General features: G+C 42.5%; 1 protein-coding gene across 2 annotated transcripts; it reads left to right on the top strand.

Moving 5' to 3' along the window:
• The first annotated feature begins 2 nt into the window (after nucleotides 1–2).
• TMEM169 (transmembrane protein 169) lies at nucleotides 3–17,603 on the top strand. 2 transcript variants are annotated; one of them, XM_085228912.1, is made up of 3 exons: nucleotides 3–148; nucleotides 11,348–11,780; nucleotides 13,785–17,603. In XM_085228912.1, exons 2-3 carry the CDS (start codon nucleotides 11,477–11,479, stop codon nucleotides 14,402–14,404), a joined length of 924 nt encoding a protein of 307 aa, XP_085085038.1. In that variant the 5' UTR covers nucleotides 3–148; nucleotides 11,348–11,476; the 3' UTR covers nucleotides 14,405–17,603. The 2 variants fall into 2 exon arrangements, with proteins under 2 accessions (XP_085085038.1, XP_085085039.1); XM_085228913.1 differs by lacking the exon at nucleotides 3–148 and adding an exon at nucleotides 2,135–2,396.
• Nucleotides 17,604–18,018: the final 415 nt, after the last annotated feature.

Genomic DNA, 18,018 nt, shown 5'->3' with positions numbered 1-18,018 from the left:
GCGGGCCGCCGCCGCCCCGCCACGTGACGCGCCGCCCCGCCCGCACCGGGGCTGAGCGCCGGGGACGGCGGCGGTGCGCGGGGCCCCGGCGGCTCGGGAGGGAGCGGGCGGCGGCGCGGCTCCGGGGCCCCGCGGGCGGAGCGGGCAGGTAAGCGGCTGCGGGTATCCTCGGGGCGGGCCGCGGCACCTCCTCGTTCTCAGGGTGGCCCCCGCTAATGTCCGGCGGTAAGACTGCGGGAGGAAGCCGTGCTGGCGCATCGGCGAGCCGAGCGGAGCATCCCGGTGACTCGTGGTCGCCCGTGCCTGCTGCCTCCCTGCAACAAAGCCCTCCACCTGGATCCGTCCGTAGCGCGCTGGCTTTAAAGGGAGCGTTTTATTGTGTTGTAGTCTATCGCATTGTGCTTCATTTCTATTTATTTGTGAAGAAAGTGTACTTTTCCCAGCACTGCATGTTCTTCCATGTTGTCTCAGGTCTCCTGGAGCAGGAGAGCTCAGCCCGCAGTGTCCCCAACATAGCCATTTTGTGCTGTGATGCCACAATCGTGTTTTCTTGTTTAAAAATGCACGGTGAGCTCAGCTGATACAGAGGGCAGTCAGCATCTGCCCCACGATGAGGTGGCAGAGCATCTTGGTGCTTTGCAGGTGACTTTAACTAGTGCTGATGTGCCCGGGTGTGTGCGTGTGATGTGTGTGTGATGTGTGTCCTTCCATGCATCTCCTCTGTCTTTTTCAATAGATATTTAAAAGTGTATCCTTCAGTTGCATCCTGTCGCTTTTCCCTTAGGAGAGGTGGAGAGAGAGAATAGAAACATGCATTGATGAAGTGGGAGATTCGCTGTGTCTCTTCTGCTTTTCTCATCTGTTAAGTGGTCTCATTTATTTTTGCCAGAGCATACTTTAAATCAAAGCAAATTGCAAGATAATGCCTTTATCCTGTAGTTTGGTTTCACAGGAAAGTGAATTCCCTTTTTCTAAATGTGTAGAAAGAGAGGCATGAAGAAGTTGCGGCCTGTCCATGCTCACCCAGCAAAGGATGAAAAGGCAGAAGCAGATCTCTGCACAGTGACTTAGCCTGGTGACCAAAGCTGCCTTCCGGATGGGTTAAAATGTGCAGAATACTTTGATGTTCTAAAGGTGTTACTGGAGGCAAGATATAGTGGATGACATTGCAAGATTTTTTCCTCCCCCTCTTTCAATCATCTTCCCCAGTCTGGAGGCTCCACAGATCCCCATTAATTGTCTCTGGATGCCCTACATATTTAAGGCAGGCTGTAGCAGCGAGATGTTTAATTAATCCCAGAGAGAAGCACTCACTGGTACTAGTGAACTAGATCTTCGAGCCACAGGCCGACAGGGAAAATCTGGCTGGGTACTGTTTGTAGTATTTGCTTGTTAGATTTCCTGGAGAGCCCAGTCAGAGGGTTTTTCTTCCACTTTGAGATAAGTAACTTGTTTCCCATGAGGTTTTGGAATTTCTCAGTAGCCATGGAAATGCCATAAAGAAGAGGCTTAACACATTACAGAATCACAGAATTGTAGGGGTTGGAAGGGACCTCTAGAGATCATCGAGACCAACCCCCCTGCCAAAGCAGGTTCCCTACACCAGGTCGCACAGGTAGGCGTCCAGGCGAGACTTGAATATCTCAGAGAAGGAGACTCCACAACCTCCCTGGGCAGCCTGTTCCAGTGCTCCGTCACCCTCACCGTGAAGAAGTTCTTACGCACATTCATGCGAAACTTCCTATGCTGCAGCTGATGTCCGTTTCCCCTCGTCCTGTCTCCACGTACCACTGAAAAGAGCCCAGCCTCACCGCTATGGCCGCCACACCTCAGATATTTATAAACCTGGATCAGGTCCCCTCTCAGTCTTCTTTTCTCAAGGCTAAACAGACTCAGTCCACTTAGCCTTTCTTCACAGGGGAGATGCTCCAGGCCCTTCACCATCTTTGTGGCCCTCCGCTGGACTCTTTCCAAGAGATCCCTGTCTTTTTTGTACTGGGGAGCCCAGAACTGGACACAGTACTCCAGATGAGGCCTTACCAGGGCAGAGTAGAGGGGGAGGATCACCTCCCTCGACCTGCTGGACACGCTCTTCTTAATGCACCCCAGAATGCCATTGGCCTTTTTGGCCACGAGGGCACACTGCTGGCTCATGGCCAACCTGTCGTCCACCAGGACGCCCAGGTCCCTCTCTGCAGAGCTCCTCTCCAGCAGCTCATCCCCCAGCCTGTATTGGTGCATGCAATTATTCCTCCCTAGGTGTAAGACCCTACACTTGCTTTTGTTGAACCTCATCCGGTTTCTTACTGCCCAGCTCTCCAGCCTGTCCAGGTCTCGCTGAATGGCAGCACAGCCTTCAGGAGTGTCAGCCAATCCTCCCAACTTCGTATCATCAGGTAAGATTCCGTGAGTGATGGGCAGGAGGATAAAGGGGAAAGGAATAAAGACCCAAGAGCAAGGGAGCAAGAAGAGGGGGCAGCCATTCCTTAGCACTTAGCTCCTTCGGGTAGAAGATCGATCCACAAACAGCTGAGCTGAAATAACCAATTTTCACAGATATTTTCTGTGTTCTCACAGTGTTGTGCGGGTTGGCTTTAGAACAAGGATATCTTTGTGTGAGTTGGTTGTATGTCTGTGTTTTAAATTCAGAACGATTTAAGCTGAAAAGAAGAAAATCTTATTAAATCAATTTTTATCTTCTCTAACACTTGTACTTTGTTATTCACAAAGGAATGTTCATTTCCTTTTGCTGGTTCCATTAAAATGTGATGGTGTGTCACTATGCAGCCATAGCAGTAAAGTCAGTAAGCAGAAAGGTATTCCTCTATGTTATTCTGTAAATTTAGTGTATTATTTTTGTGTATTAGAAAATAGTGTCTGATTAGACAGACGTTCTTTTTTTCTAACTGTAAGTATGGCAGGTTGTATCTGGGAGAAAGTAAATCTGCATTTAAAGCCTCAAAGCATTCATTTTCTTTCTTTTTTTTTTTCTTTTCCTAAGACCTACTTTTTCCTTGATGTATCTATCACCTAAACATTAACCATTTAAAATTAAAATTACACTCTTAGGAAAAAGAATTCATCAGTTGTTGTTTTTTCCATTTGTCAGCTCTTCAGAGTTGTGCAATTAGCACATCATTCTTTAGCATCTCCTCTTGTATTTATAGATTGACAGGAAAAACCAGCTCTCCTATTTTTTCAGCTCCCATATTGTCTCAGCTTTGAATGAACTAGTTCAATTTGTTGAGATGAATAGGAAACTCTGCATTTTTAGAAAAGGCTGCTTTTGTCCAAAGCCGATTTTGTGCTTTGCCAGCCTATAGCTCAGCTATTCAGCTGATGACATCTGCCAGTCCAGCACTCTGCCACACTTTAAAAATCCCAGCAGAACATTTACTGCTTTAATATTCCTTATAGCCTGCAGTCCTTCATGCGGTTTTGTGCAGTCACTCTGTGCCCTCCAACAGCTCATAATCTATGTTGGCAAGGGGAAGGTCTCAGAGTTGTTAAACACCAACCTGATTGCAGGCTCCAGACAGGACAGAAACCTCAATGGGATCCAAATCCTGACCAGTAGTACCACAGAGAGGTAAAAGCAGAGGAGATTTAATGAAAAATATCCTAGTGCTAGAAATAAAACCTTACACTCAAAAATGGTTTATGACATAGAGTTTCTGGTAGTTAGCCTGCAGAAAAAATGCCAGGCTCCAGCTCTGGCTGCTGCTGCTTTTCCAGACCCCACTCCCATGGATGCTGCTGGTTTATGTCTTTTGTCTCTTAGGATGCCAAATTACACAAAGTATAACAAGCATTTCTACCCTGCTATGCTTATTACAAGAAATATCTGGACTGAGCCCAAACTGAATGAAAAATAGTATGAGTTTCTGTTCCCTTACCTCTCTGGATTCTTCTATGGGAATCACACAAAGGGCCTCTTCAGAAGTCCCTGCCACTCTCACCTCCTGTCTGTACATTCTCTGCTGTGGTTGTTGTTTCTTTTCATCATCTCCTGCTGGCACACAAGAGCCTTTCGTGATTTCTGGCTTCCTGGGCAGTCCCATGTGATGGTCAGGTTCTCTGGCCAATCCATCTTTTCATGAGCTTCCCCACTGGGAAGGGACTTTGCTCTCAGGATCCTTATCTCTCAGGATATCTCGGGGGATGGCAGTCTAATTAGGAGATAATCAGGATTTTTCAGAGCACATCCTCTTTCCTCAGTATCCCTACGAATTTCACTTCAGTGATTAAAAAGGAGACACCATACTGAAAGTAGAGTTTGTAATCACACCAGTACCAGTATCAAATAGCTTGAAATTGGTATGTAACTACATGTTCTAAATAATCACACACCTCACTGACACCATATGATATAGTAGCATTCATTTGTCTGCAATTGAAAGTGCTGCATTTTTAATAAGCTGGCATCATGGATCTGTGTCTGCACTTGTATCCAATTGAGAGTCCCCTGAGCCAACTAATTCCTGCTGCTGGAGATACTGTCTAAGTATCTTAGATTATATTTACTGTGCAATGCATTAAACAATCCTGAATCATTCCCAGGGGACCTTCCAGTTCTCTCTCTCTGTCTGCCTCTTTAGCATCTCCCGGGATGCAGCTGGGTGTTGCTCAGATAAAACTCTGATCTGAAGCCCCTAAATATCTTGACCAAGTAAGAACTCGAAGATGTAGTTTTGTGCAAGTATTTTTCAGATAATCCTTGCTCTGTTGTTACTCTTTTCTTGGCATCTGCTTAGATGCCCAGAGGAAGCACAACACCAGTTTGGTGTGTGGAGGAAGCTCATGGTGCGTCTTCTAATCCTGCTTAATATAAAGCCTTCCAATTGAGGATGTTTCACAAAAATAGATGCTATGACAATCCTAGTCTGGGACATTGCTACAGAAGTAGGAGGGGGTGTAACTGACTTGTTTCTACTCATCTTATGGTACCATATAGCCCAACAAGGTCCAGGTAAATAAGCCAGGAATTACAACAGGCATCTGCTGTTTCAAGGTGCAGGATGACTTTGGGCAAATGCTTAAGTGAGGGGTAGCATAGGGGAAGAGAGAGTGAGCACATTTTTTCTTTATCTAGAAATTTTGGGACATCTTTTAAATTTATTCAAGATACAGATCTAAACCACTTGGATTGCTTTGAGGATTTCAGACCATCCTCCATTTCCAAGTCATGGTCCTTTTAAAGTCTTGGTTCCCTTTAAAGGCTCTCATGCATGTGCCATGCATTGTTTTTTTCACAAAGTATAATTAGTGTAAGGAAACAGATCTCACCCCTGGAAGTACTGGGAAGCTTTGGGTACTTTCCTCATTCTTCTAGCAATCTGGACAAAGAACGAGGAGACAAGAGAGATACAGCACTTTAGGTGCTTGCTCTTAATAAAGGTAGACCAGCAGAGTTTGGGGATTTGTAATAAGTGTAGTGGAAACAATTAAGTCACAGCTTGAACCAGTGATGGGCACCTGGTGGGAAGGCAGGGGCAACTCAGGTGCATGCAATGCATTGAGTGACTGAAAGGGGTGGAGTCAGGATCCATCCCTTCCCAGACTTCATTTAAGGGTTGGCAGTGTAGGTAAGAATGTCTTGCTTGGAGTCTCTGCCTACCTGGAGGCCTTCTGAATGTCAACAGTTTTTTCTTTATTTCTGCACTCGTTGTTGAATCTGAGTTTATCATTTGCTGTGGCCTGAGTTCCTGCTGCTTGCTTTCTTGGGCTTTCCATCGTGTTACAGTTAGTATGCAAGAAAAATGATCAGGTAGTTTTTTAAATATAAAAATGTGTAGCTATGCTTGTATCCTGTTTCCTGGACTTCAGTAATGCTTATCTACACAGCAGTTATTATTCCCTGACATTTGGAAAAGTTATGGAACAGAGGGGAAAAAAAAAAAAAAAAAGGCATTTTAGAGAATCTCTTTTATGAATTGGATCTTGACTTTTTAAAAAGCCTTTGAAAATGTCATCCTGAAGCAATTTAGTGGAAAGCTTCTCTTCCCTACTTTTGTTTTAATTTTGGCCCTGTCTGTAGGAAGCCATTAGTAACTGTTTGGGTGTTTCACATAAAGGATGGAGGAGGGCTTGGAGAGAGATGGTCCTGAGCTAAGCAGCAGGGCAGCACAGTTGGTGAGCCATCCGTTCAAATCCGAATGACTCTATTCTTGCTGAATGCAGCTTCAGCGTAGTTGCATCTGTGCTGGCCAGGTTCTTGTTACCGAGTGCTTTGGCCCAGAAGCTGCTCAGCAGCCTTAGCGTGGGACAGCACTAGCACAAATCCTGCCTGGTGACAGGCAGAGTCGTTTGCCTGTGATAAATCAGGATGCTTGCGTGTGTGGACTGTATCACTTGCCTGCTCCTCCTTTTGCTTTTAGCTTGAGCTTTTAGCACTTCCAGATCCCGAAGAGTTGGCAAGGAGCCCCACTAGCAAATACCCATAAAGGTTTTGGTGGTAGAGGTCATCTTACTGTGTTATACTCTCTATTCTAATGCTTAATGGTTTTGGCAGTCCAGCTTGAATTTTGCTCCCTCTTTGATGCGTACTCAGGGATATGATCTTTTTTTTTCTCATCTCTCTTTTAATAAGAAATAAAGATGCTTTGAAGCTTGTGGATTAAGTAAAGAGAGATGTGATCTATGAGCTTTGCTGCTTGCTTTCTCCTACCCTGCTCGGAGACCGTAAGCAGGTGTTTCTCTTTGTGCCTCTTGCTATTCTATGCAATCGCTTAATGCAGCCTTGTGATGGGCCACCTCCATAAGGTGTGTTTTTCATCCACTTCCTTCTTCTGGATGTGGCCACATGGCAAATGTGATGAGGGGATTTGTTTAGCTGAAAATAATGTTTCATTTTCTTCTAAAATGCAAAAGGCTTGTTATCAGGAAGATAAATCTCCCTGATGAGTTCATTGCAAGCTGCACAGCTCCAACTACTGGTAGGAAGGAGCTCTTCTCTCCTTCCTTCTCACAGATCATTCATCACTGCCTTGCTATTTGCTAGGTTCAAGTAACTGTGATCTAGTTTGTGCCATTTTACCTTGAAATAGAGATAAGCATTGTCCTCAGTTTCAGCAGGGTATGATGAGGATGTGTATGTGAAAGATGGTTACAAATCATTTGGGTGAGCCCTATTGTTTGTCACTTTCCTAGCATATGGTCTGAATTAAATGTGCTTTCTTATATAGATCTTACCATGCATTTTATAGGGTTTGAATGTGTATGTCCTGTGTTGGACCACTTTGTTTTGTCATACCAGGATTGATTGGTGACAGATCTGCCCCAAGCAGATACCATCTGTTTTTTTATATGTACAATCTGACAGCAGGCAAACACTTTAAAAATACTAGGAATTGAAACTAACCTTTTGGCTAATGTGCACTTATGAAACACATGTATAAAATCAGAAGCGATGTTGGGGATGGAGAGGGTGTGGAATGAAGGGAGCAAGTGAGGGACAACCTATGGTTGGAGAGCTCTTTCAAGACAGATGTTTGCTGTAAATTTGCCTTGATCTCTTCCCTGTTCTGGGTAACTGTCAGTACTAAGTCACAGGTTATTTTTTGTTCTTGCAGATAACTCCTATGGGATGTGCATGAAGATACGGTGCCAGTTCTTACATGTGTTATGTGATTATAAAAATAAAAATCGATATTCCTCATTACTTTTTATTTTTTCCTCTTATGTCTCCTCTGAGCAGTCGAAAAGAATACTTGTGCAGTGGCAAGGATTTAAAATCAAGGATTTTGTGGTGTAATGCTTTCTTCCTGTCTGCATTCAAACTGGATAATTTCTCTTCTATTAGCAGCAGCTGAAAGCCAGTGGAAAAGCTTCCTTTGACCTCAGTGGTGCAAGACCAAGCTTTTAGGCTCCTGTTTTGTATGTCAAAGACTACTATTGTCACGGGAATTGTATGCAGCAGTTTCTTTCCTGCATAGTAACAGAAGACTGTGCTTCTAAAAATTCTCCTATTGAGTGTTTTTGCAGAGCCACTTCCCCAGGGTTTTCCTTCTGTTTTCACAGAGAGATTAATAACAAATTGTTTGGCTAATAAACCATCTCTAAAATTTCACCTTTTTTTTTTTTTCCTTCTCTCACACAGTTACTTGGTTCCTGTCTTCCTCTGTGCTCCCACGTGGGAGATGTCATTACTTGTATCAGCTGCACAGCAGTTGTCATTCTTCAGCCCCACAGCAAGGCTTTGAGGGCTGGAGATCTCAGTATGCATGGTTGAAAGAGTTGGTGGTATGGATGGTTGTGTAGTGCTGAGGTCTTGCTTCATTCTCAGGAGACATAAAGAACAGTGAAAGACTATATTTAATGTCTATTGTGATACACTACAGGAGCCCATTTCTTGTTCATAAATGTGGAGAAAATATTCCCAGCAAAAATGGGAATCAAATGTGAACTTGTTTGATTTAGCAGCAGCTTGGAGAAATGTGGGGTTGGTAGTGGTGTTTTGAGATGCTATTTTCAGGAGGTCAGGAATGGGCAGTAGTTGTGTTGTCAGAAACAGCTGAGAAAAGAAATACATCTACTGTGAAAACAAGCTTAAGATCAGGAAGGATCCTTGTGTTCTTTTAATCTGATAATTCCCTAATATAAGTGGAAGATACCCTACAATAATACCTCTTCTGGTTGAGTATCAGTGACCAAACTGCTGCCAAGATAGCCAGTCTAGATTTGGAAATTTCCAGTGATGGTTCAGTTCTCCAAAGCCCTGAGGGATGTATTTGTTAAAACACCTACCTAACGTCTGCTGTGTATTTCTGTCAGCTTTTTATCTTGTTGCATCTTCCTTTGCTGGATTAGAGGGATCTTTTTTACCGTGTTCTTCTTTTGATGTAGGGAACATACACATCTGCTCAATAACTAGAATTCTCTCTGACTGATGAGGATAAGAACTGGACACAGATTTCCAGAAACAATTGTATCTGGAATTGTGCCAAATCAAAAAGTAACATCACATTTCTCCTTCTTAATGAAGATCACAGCTTGATGAACTTTTTTTTTTTTTAAAAAAAAAGCCTAACCACAAATCTTTGCCTTTAGCTTTGGATTTCTTAAAATTTTAGTGACAGTTTGTCACCTACTCAAGGTAGTAGGAGCTGAGCATGGAAACTGCACTCAGGAAATTTGGGAATCTAATCCCAAATTAACTTTCATGTGTCCAGGATTTTAGAAGGTCGCTCAAGTAGCAATGCTTTCAGTTTCATGGTGACTCTGGGCCTGCTTTCTTTTTCCAGTTTCTGGAGGGGAACATCACATTGGTCTCGGACTCATTAGGATCAGTCAGGTCACTGCGATTTCATAGAGACAAAACATTTTACTGCTGATTGTCTGAGAAAAATGTTAGAATCTATTTGGATCTCTTGCACAAATTTGCTACAAATAATTAATTTATTCCATAGAATAAAATGATTCAACTTCTCCCATAAAGGTATTTTTAAAAAAACATTAAATGAAAACTTGTAATTGCCATGGACATGTGAAAATTGTGGAGTCCTGCTCATGTTAGTTGTTTAAGAGTCAGAGCTTGCTATCTTTGAAGCTAATGGCTGGTTTTCTTTGGAGATAAAAGGGGAGAATTTGGAAGCAAAGTGTTAAATTTTACTGTGAAGTTTCTTGCATGTGCTCTTTCGTATCATGGTATGTGGAAAAACTGGCTATTTGCACACTGCTTCAAAACAGATATAAATACCACATTCCTCAGGCAGATGAGGTACAAGATTGTAGTGAGGAACTGCTGCTTCCTAACTTCTTTGGGGCAGGTTATTTCTTTTAGTAACGCATTATTTCTCTACAGATATTCAGAAGGGGCAAAATTCCCTTACATGTTTTGCTCCATTTTCTGTTGGGGTTGGAGATGGGGATGTTTTCTGCAAATTCAGGCATATGCTTTTTGCATGGCATGTATGATCTCAGACGGCAATCTAAACAGACTGTTGCCAGTCATATTATATAGCTGTCCAAGATGTTCCTGTGCCCAGTGATTTAGAAGCAGTCTAACTTCTAGGATGTGCAGAATGACTTTTGATTCCATGTTATATGTTGTCTGTTCGCTGTGGGAGATGTATTTCCTGCAATGCAGAAAACAATCTGAATTGGTTTTGGTTGAGTTTCTTAAAGCCACAAAGGACTATACAGTGTCAGTTGGTCATAGTCTTCAGCATTAGCAAGATACAATTAAAAGTTTGTGCATCTGTGTGTGGGGCGGAGTGTGCAAGACATAAATGGGGCCTTCAGCAGAGGGTGGTCAGGCACGGAACAGGTTCTTCAAGGCAGTGTCCACAGAACCAAGCTGCTGGAGTTTGAGAAACATTTGGACAGCACATTCTTTTCCATATGTAATTGTTCAGCACAGTTCTTCGGAGTTGTTAAAATGTTATTCCTTGTAGTTAGAATTGTACCTAAATACTTCATGAATATTTGGCACAGCTGTTTTTTCTAAATGTTAAGAATCCTGAGAAGCATTAATCCTGTGTCCGGTAGATTCATGGAACAGGACTTGACTGCCTTGACGCATGTTTAATCATGTGAATTCTACTTATGTGGCATTCCCATAGATAAATGTCACTTGGTATTACTGGTAGTTTTGCTTGAGTGAGAAATAATTTATAATTGTTAAAAATATTTATGAAACATTGTTGTTTTTTGTCCCTGAACAGTCAGAAGACTTTGCTGTCATTCTGAATCCCCCTCAGTGAAGTCATCTGAGTAGTAGTTAATTTACTTTACATCTACTGTATATGCTATATTTTGAGGTCTGATAGACCTGCACGACGCTAAATTAATTAACTTTGAAATATCATTTGTTTTGACATTGTTTGATTACTTTTTGTAATATCCTCACAATGGGCAGTAAATTAGAAAACAAGTAAAATTAGAAAAGCTGGCACCAATACAGCTGTCATAAAGTAGGATGTGTCTGCTGCTGTTGTCTCTAAGCTGGGCCACTCCTTTAAATTAGTCAACTTGATTTTTGTCTTGATATTATTGGCTTCAATATTTCATTCTCATGCATGTGGGCCAAAACTTTTGTCTTCTGTTTGCTTTCAGCATTGCAGAGGCATATTAAAAAAAAATAGAATAAGCTGTGCTTGTTTAATCTTATAAATGTTATAAACTCTTTCCCCTTCCAGTATCTTTTTTTTTTTTTTCTAATATTTAAAATGGAATCTAAGAATCAAGGTTAGGTGATATTACATGACATGTATCCATGACAGTAATGAAGATCAGATCAGCGGGTGATATTTAAACCTGTTGGAAGTAAACCTTTATACAAAACTTTTGTCAAATTTTTCTGCTCGGTGTGAAATAGACCCTTTTTCTGACTTGTCTCTCATTTTAGGCTGGGAATGGAGTGCATAATTTGGATATCAGCTGTAGGACATCTTAACAAAACAAAGCATCTGTGGGACTGTTGTTGAATGAATGACTTCTAAGTGCAGGAACTTAGGCTGGCAACAAGTGCTACAAGATGCCAAGTGAGGTGCTTGAGAGCAGTAGTGGGCTAGAAGACACAGTGCAAAAAGAGAGCAAATCTGGAAGCCACAGCCCTTGCCATGGACCTATGAGGAGGGCTGTGACAACCACTGTCACCTTTGATGGAGAAGCCACTATGGACCGGAGGAAAAAGAAGAAGAAAGAGTCCCGTCCTGAGTCAGTAATAGTGTATAGGTCAGAGAATGAGAATAAAGTGGAAGAGGAGCAAGCAGATGAAGAAGGAGGGGAAAGGAGTTCTGAAGAAGGCTCCAAGTTCCTGGGTCAGTCCATGACTGATGGTACGTATCCCTGGGAACATTCACATTCCATAAATAATGGTGTCACTGGCAGCCAAGACAGGTTTACGAGAAAAGGTTGGAGCTCTTGCTGCCGTTTTAAGATCAGAAAGGATGAAGGTTAGAAATACTTGTGTTTGGAGGAATTAATGCTCTATAAGCCTCTTCCTGGATTCACAAGATTTACCAGGGTTGGTACAGAGGCTGATGGTAGGAGTCACAGGGACAGAAACACAGAGTCCTCTTCCTTAGTCTCTGAGTGCCTTACAGTGTAGACCTTGGGCAGGAATGTATGGCCAGGTGTTGCCAGACAAATCCTGGCTCAAATAAAACTCCTTAAGACCAATGTGGTATTAAGAAGCAGGTATTCTTTAATATGGCATCTGTTGTGGCAGGGAATCTTTCCTCTTAATAGTGCACCCCAACATAACGAAGGCACATCCCTTATTTACATTTGAGTATCATGTGCCTACACGCTTGGAGAGACATCTGCAGTGGTCTTGAGGTGTCTTTCCCACCTCTCTCATTTGCACCTTATGCTAGTTAATGCTGGGACTGATCTGCCTTTTCGCAGGCTAGACAGATAAGCTAATTTTCAAGATCCTCCTGAGCTTGTATGGAAGTGACTGTGGGGCCAGTCATCTCCAAGACACCAGGAGTTTGAATTCATCCATGAAAATACTATGAAACAGAAATCACTACAGACTGATTTGAGGTATCTTCAGCAGTTCTTTGCAGATGCTAGTTGTTGTCCTGCTCTTGGTTTTAAATGTATGCAATAGATAGGGATGATCTAGAGAAGTGCTGAGTACACTTTATATGTATGATGCTGTGGCCAAATACCCCTCCATGCCTAAAACAACTGCCTGTTAATTGAAAGGATGGAAACAGATTTAGTGGCTTCAGCTGCAATAAGAAGTTTTATTCATTATCTCAGATTTGCTCTTGCCTTCTTTCTGTGTAGTCTCAGCACAGCTTCCTTTTTAAGACTGATTAATTTGCAAGGTCATCATAGTACATCTCAGCCACTTTCACTTTGGATGCCTGTCACAGCTACCCTTGTGGGAAAGAATTGTGGGCAGCAGGTCCCACAGCTAATCCTCTTGTGAGTCAGCACTGTGGACTGAGAAGGGTTTAAATGTGGATGCAATCTCCTGGCCCTTCAGCCACACCAGATTCCCCATGATCCTAACCCCAACCTTCATGCTTCTCTGCTGTCTTTCTGTTTTTGTGTGCCACTGCTCAGCTTCCCTTCAAGAACCTCTGATTACTTCCTTCCAAGCAACTCAGAATTAAGTGCAGGAGGAAGCATGTTTTTAGAACTGCAGAAGAGTTTATGCCCAGTAGCCACTGCAGGGACTGTCCAAAACCAATGTCACTTGGAAGCTAAAGTGTTTCTTATTTGAATGCATATCCCAACACTTTCCTATTTGGTGCCTTTCTTGATCCTTTAAAATGCAAATGTAATTATATGAGACTTTGTGAATATGAGACTTCATGATTTTCTAAAGTTTGAAAATTAATTTAGATTGATATAGTGCAAATGTAAAGTGGAATAATAGCTATTCAAGTATAACTCCATGTGTGCATGTACTTATTCCCAGATCTTGTTCATATTCAGCTAACTCACTTCAGGTATCCATGCTGTTGAGGAATAAATCGGAGTCTAGCAGAGAAAATAGGCTTACTATTTTTTATTCATTTACTCTGTCTTGTCTCTTCCCCATGCTCCCAGAGCACTTTTCTTTCCTGTGTTGTCCTCTGTGCATATGCTGGAGTCTTCTCCCTTGTGATTTCTGTCATCTAGAATTCCTGTCATTTTCCTTACCGGCTATTCTTTTTCTATGATAATCTTTGTTATCATGCATTGCTACTTGTGTTCCATCTTTTTATTTAACTATAACTCCATCTGTGCTGTCTAATTGTGTCCAAGATCTTTGGGGAGTTGCACAAAATAAACCACACAGAAAAGAAATCTAATGTGGATGACTTTATCTGTGTTTGTAGGTGTCTGGAACATGCCTTCAGACAGCCGATACGTCACCTTGACTGGAACAATCACCAGAGGAAAGAAAAAGGGTCAGATGGTGGACATCCATGTCACACTAACAGACAAAGAGCTGCAGGAACTGGCTAAGTCAAAGGAACCTCCTAAAGAAAATGTACCTGAGAAGAAAAAATGTCATGTTGGGTTGGACAGAGGACCCCACATTGTCCTCTGGACCATCATCTGCCTCCCCATCGTTTTTGTAGTATCCTTTGTGGTTTCATTCTACTATGGAACCATTACATGGTACAACGTCTTCTTGGTGTACAATGAAGAGAGGACCTTCTGGCACAAAATCACCTTTTGCCCCTTTTTGATCATCTTCTACCCAATTATAATCATGGTTGTGTCTTTTTCCCTAGGTCTATACTCAGCTGTGACCCAGGTATCGTGGTCCTTTGGGGACTGGTGGCATGCTGTCAGGGATATGGAGAAGGGCTTCTGTGGCTGGCTCTGCAGCAAGTTAGGTTTGGAAGATTGCTCTCCATACAGCATTGTTGAGCTGCTAGATTCTGACAATATCTCAGGTAGTCTCTCTGGCAAGAGCTCTGCACAGGGGGTTGATACTTCAGCAGTCTGAGCTTTTGTTCTGGTTGACTATTTTTGTCATATGCGAGTGGTTTTCATCTTGAAAATGACACTGATTTTTATATATATATATATTTAAAAACAAACTTAAATACTGGGCTGGGAGTGCTCTTTAAATGTCACAGAATGCAAGTGTGCTAGCTTTGTGTGGTCTGGGTGGGCAGATGCATGGTTCTCCAGTGATTTGTCATCTATCTTAGCTAATAATAACTCTGGGAAATAGTGAGAAAATGCAGATCTGTGGGACTTGGGCTGTTCTGGGGTGGCAGATATGAGCTGAGAAGTCCATTTCAGTAAAATTAGATATCACTTTTAGGGAAAAGAACATAGCAGGGAGCTTATGATCCAGTGAAGTTTCAACCCCGGGAATGAACTTCAGGAGATAGGAACTCATTCTTAGGTGAAGGCTAAATTGCAAAATGTGATATTCCTGCAGTTTTCCTAGAAAGGGGCCTTTTTCAGTCCTTCCAAAAAAATACAGCAAACCTCTCAGGTAAGCTAACTTCTGAGACAGCATCAATTTGAAAAAACAGCATTACAACAATTGTGCCCAATCTTTCAGGGAGAGCACAGCACAATCTCTGACAAAGGCACATTGAGATCTTTGCTGACCTTCAACCATATGCAGTGGAGTGCTTGCTCAATAATGCATTGTGTAGGGAATGGACAAGCATATCAGCAAGCACCCTCAGGTGACTGTAGGTACAGAAATATATGTCCTTAGGACACACCTGACTTGGTTAGGTGCCCTCCTAAAAGAGGGTGGCCTACAGGAGTCTTATGCAAGGGAACAGCTGGTTATGCAGTGAAAACAGGGAAAAAACAGCTGCTCTGAGGAATATGATTGGTTTGGATGTCACTGCAGTGTATATGTCGATTGATGGCACCTGTTTGTTTTGTTTTTTTTTAATGGAGGTGAGGCTGAAATTTGCTTGAAATGGGGAAAATCTCAAAAAGTGATTCTTGTTTTCAAGTTGCCCTTATGGAGGAGATGCTGAACCATCTAATTCAGAAAGAAAACAACCCTGAACATGCAGAATGTCCCTGTTAGTACCAGTACAAATTGCATTAGTGCCCCAGCTCCAGAAATCTGCCTCACCACACCCCACTTCCTTGTTAATTACATGGAAGAGCAATAGATTGTACATCTTCCTCCCCTTTTATAATTGATTTCCCTTCTTTTGGGACTTTGTTTAGCATCTTAGTGGGCTCCCTGGCCAGGCTGAGGTGGTCACCATAGGCTGGAGAAATTAATAGTCTGTTTAAAAAAAAAAATAAATAAAAATCAGAATTAAAAAAAGTTCTTCGTTCAGACTGCAGTTGTCTGTTGAAGTTTTGGCCTAAAAAGTGCATGAGGAAAGCAAAGGAGAGGATTGGTGGACTAAATGGGGTTTGAGTTACATATGTGAGACATCACAAATCTCCTGAGTGCTCTAGTTCAGCTGGTGCTGCTAGAAAATCTGGCTCAACCCCAGCCCAGAAGGGTTCACAATTTGCATGTGCATAGGTAGGTAACTTATTAGTGTGCAGTCCATGTAGACTGTACAGTCACTCATGTCTGTATCAGTTTCACTACCGCAGTCTCCTTTCCAGAGGGGGAGCTGCTTGTAGTTGTTAGGTGTCTAAGAGAAACATTTAGAAATGGGATGTCACAAGACTTAATGCTTTGTGTTGCACTCAAAGGATGATCCCACAGCTGCACTGACTGGCTGTCCTGTCCAGGACATTAGGGAATGTGATGGATAAACAAGTCCATCTGATGCTGTAGGCCTGATATTAAGGAATAAGTGAAGTTGCTGTTGCATCTTTGGTCTGGGAGGTCCTGCCAAAGCAACCTCTTTAGAGCTGGTTTGAGAATTACCAGTGTGAGCAGTGTACAAGTCATATATCAAGAGTGGGCTTGGCCCTATGCTTTTCTGACAAAGCAGAGGTACTCCTCTGCTGAAGTACAGCCAGGCTGTTTGCTGCTTTCTCATGCACAACTCTCGGTTTTAACTGGCTGAGTCTCAAGCAATGAAATATCTTTCACAAAGCTGTTCCAGTTAACGAGCTTGATATGCCTTGGAAATTATAGAGAAGCTGCAGTGCCAGCAGTCTCTAGTGACCCTGCACAGCCACTCTGCTTAATACTCCTCCCCTTGGAAATAGCAGGCTCCCACGGGGCTGGCGAGTGGAAAGAAGTGATGCTTAGCAAGCATTAATGGGGAGGAAGGCCCATTGGCAAGTGTTCCTACTCTCTGACTGGAGGGACACTGCTAGTGTGAAAGAAGTGGATTGTGTTTGTTGGCCAACATGTGGCAAACAAGTGGGGAAAGGATGCCTGGCAAGCATGCATTACTGCGGAGGGAGAAAACCCAATTCAGCTGTCACTGCTAAACAGCAGCTGTTCAAGGCTGGACGAAAGGCTGGGGTCAGTAGCACAAAGAGCCTTAGGCTTACAGAGGGCTCGAAGGATAAATACTAGCTAGTTACAGAGTACAACTGTGCAATGTCTGCTGAGCTGCAGGATTTGATTTCAGGCTTGCAAACAGCCTGTGAGAGTGGAGACAAAACCAAATCTGTGCTTCTTACTGCTATGTAAACACAAAGGAGCATCAGAGAAGTTGCATTGCCCTCCCTCTGCCATGGCAGCTGTGCTTCTGGGTACAGAGAAATCATTTGGGGGCCATCTTTTTGAAGATACTCTTGAATAATTAATCATGTGTTTTCTACTTTATTACATTTAACCAAGCTTGACTCTGCTCCCATTAAAATCAGGGTGTTCTGCCACTCATTTTAATGGGAGCTGGTTTAAGCTTGGGGTTAGTTCTGGTGCTATTTTTGAAAGTTTTATTCAAACTTTTCTCAAAACAACTCTGGATAGCTTTTTCTCTTGCTTGTTATCCCCAGAGCTGTTTGCCTGCTGCAAAATATATAATCATAATCACTTGCTGTAATAGAAGAAAGCACAAGTTTTTTGTCTTGTTCTACCTTTGCTTTCAGAAACTCAAAAATAATTTCTGCTTATGTGCCACTGCCAAACTGCAGGGAATTCCAGTGATTCTGATTGTTGAGTGTGTTTCTGGCTGCTCTAGTCTGAAATTTTAAGTAAAGATAGTGTTTGTTTGCTGATTGTTATTTTTTAATTGCATTCCCTTTTCCCACCCTTGCTGGCCTGGGTGGAGAATAAAAACTTACATGGCTTAGAAGAATGTTGCTTTTATGCCTCTTCATGATTTGTGTTAAAAACAGCGCTGTGGGGTGGACACTGTCATGCTATGCTGGTAACTGATTATAAGTCATTAGCTTTGGAGACCCAATTTAAATTGTGTCTGAAATGGTTCCGTTTCACCTCTTACTAACCTGTGCTTACCCCAAAATGTGTTACTTTTGGGCTCTGACTTCTGTTTTTACTTCATAGCAAATGAGTAGTTTCTTGTTTAACTTCACTCATCTGGATCTGTTTGGCTTCTATATCAAAATAAGAAGTGCATTTAACTGTACAAATACGATCTGTGTGTCTGTGACTTGGAGTTGCTATTTGCAGCTCTGCTGGGAAGATGTCTTACAATCTCTCATTACTCCAGATATGTCTGTTACAGTAAGTCAAAAGGAGAATCCACTGAT

This window comes from Meleagris gallopavo, chromosome 7, assembly GCF_905368555.1.
Source record: "Meleagris gallopavo chromosome 7, MGAL_WU_HG_1.1, whole genome shotgun sequence".
Lineage (NCBI taxonomy): Eukaryota > Metazoa > Chordata > Aves > Galliformes > Phasianidae > Meleagris > Meleagris gallopavo.
The sequence above is the reverse complement of the archived record's forward strand: the minus strand, read 5'-3'. Positions and strand labels throughout refer to the sequence as shown.

Bases quoted from the DNA above. Each gene is read 5' to 3' on its own strand.
- TMEM169 (XM_085228912.1), top strand. From the start codon at position 11,477: ATGCCAAGTGAGGTGCTTGAGAGCAGTAGTGGGCTAGAAGACACAGTG. The intron at 11,781-13,784 runs GTACGTATCCCT...CTGTGTTTGTAG, and splicing joins GGGTCAGTCCATGACTGATG to GTGTCTGGAACATGCCTTCA.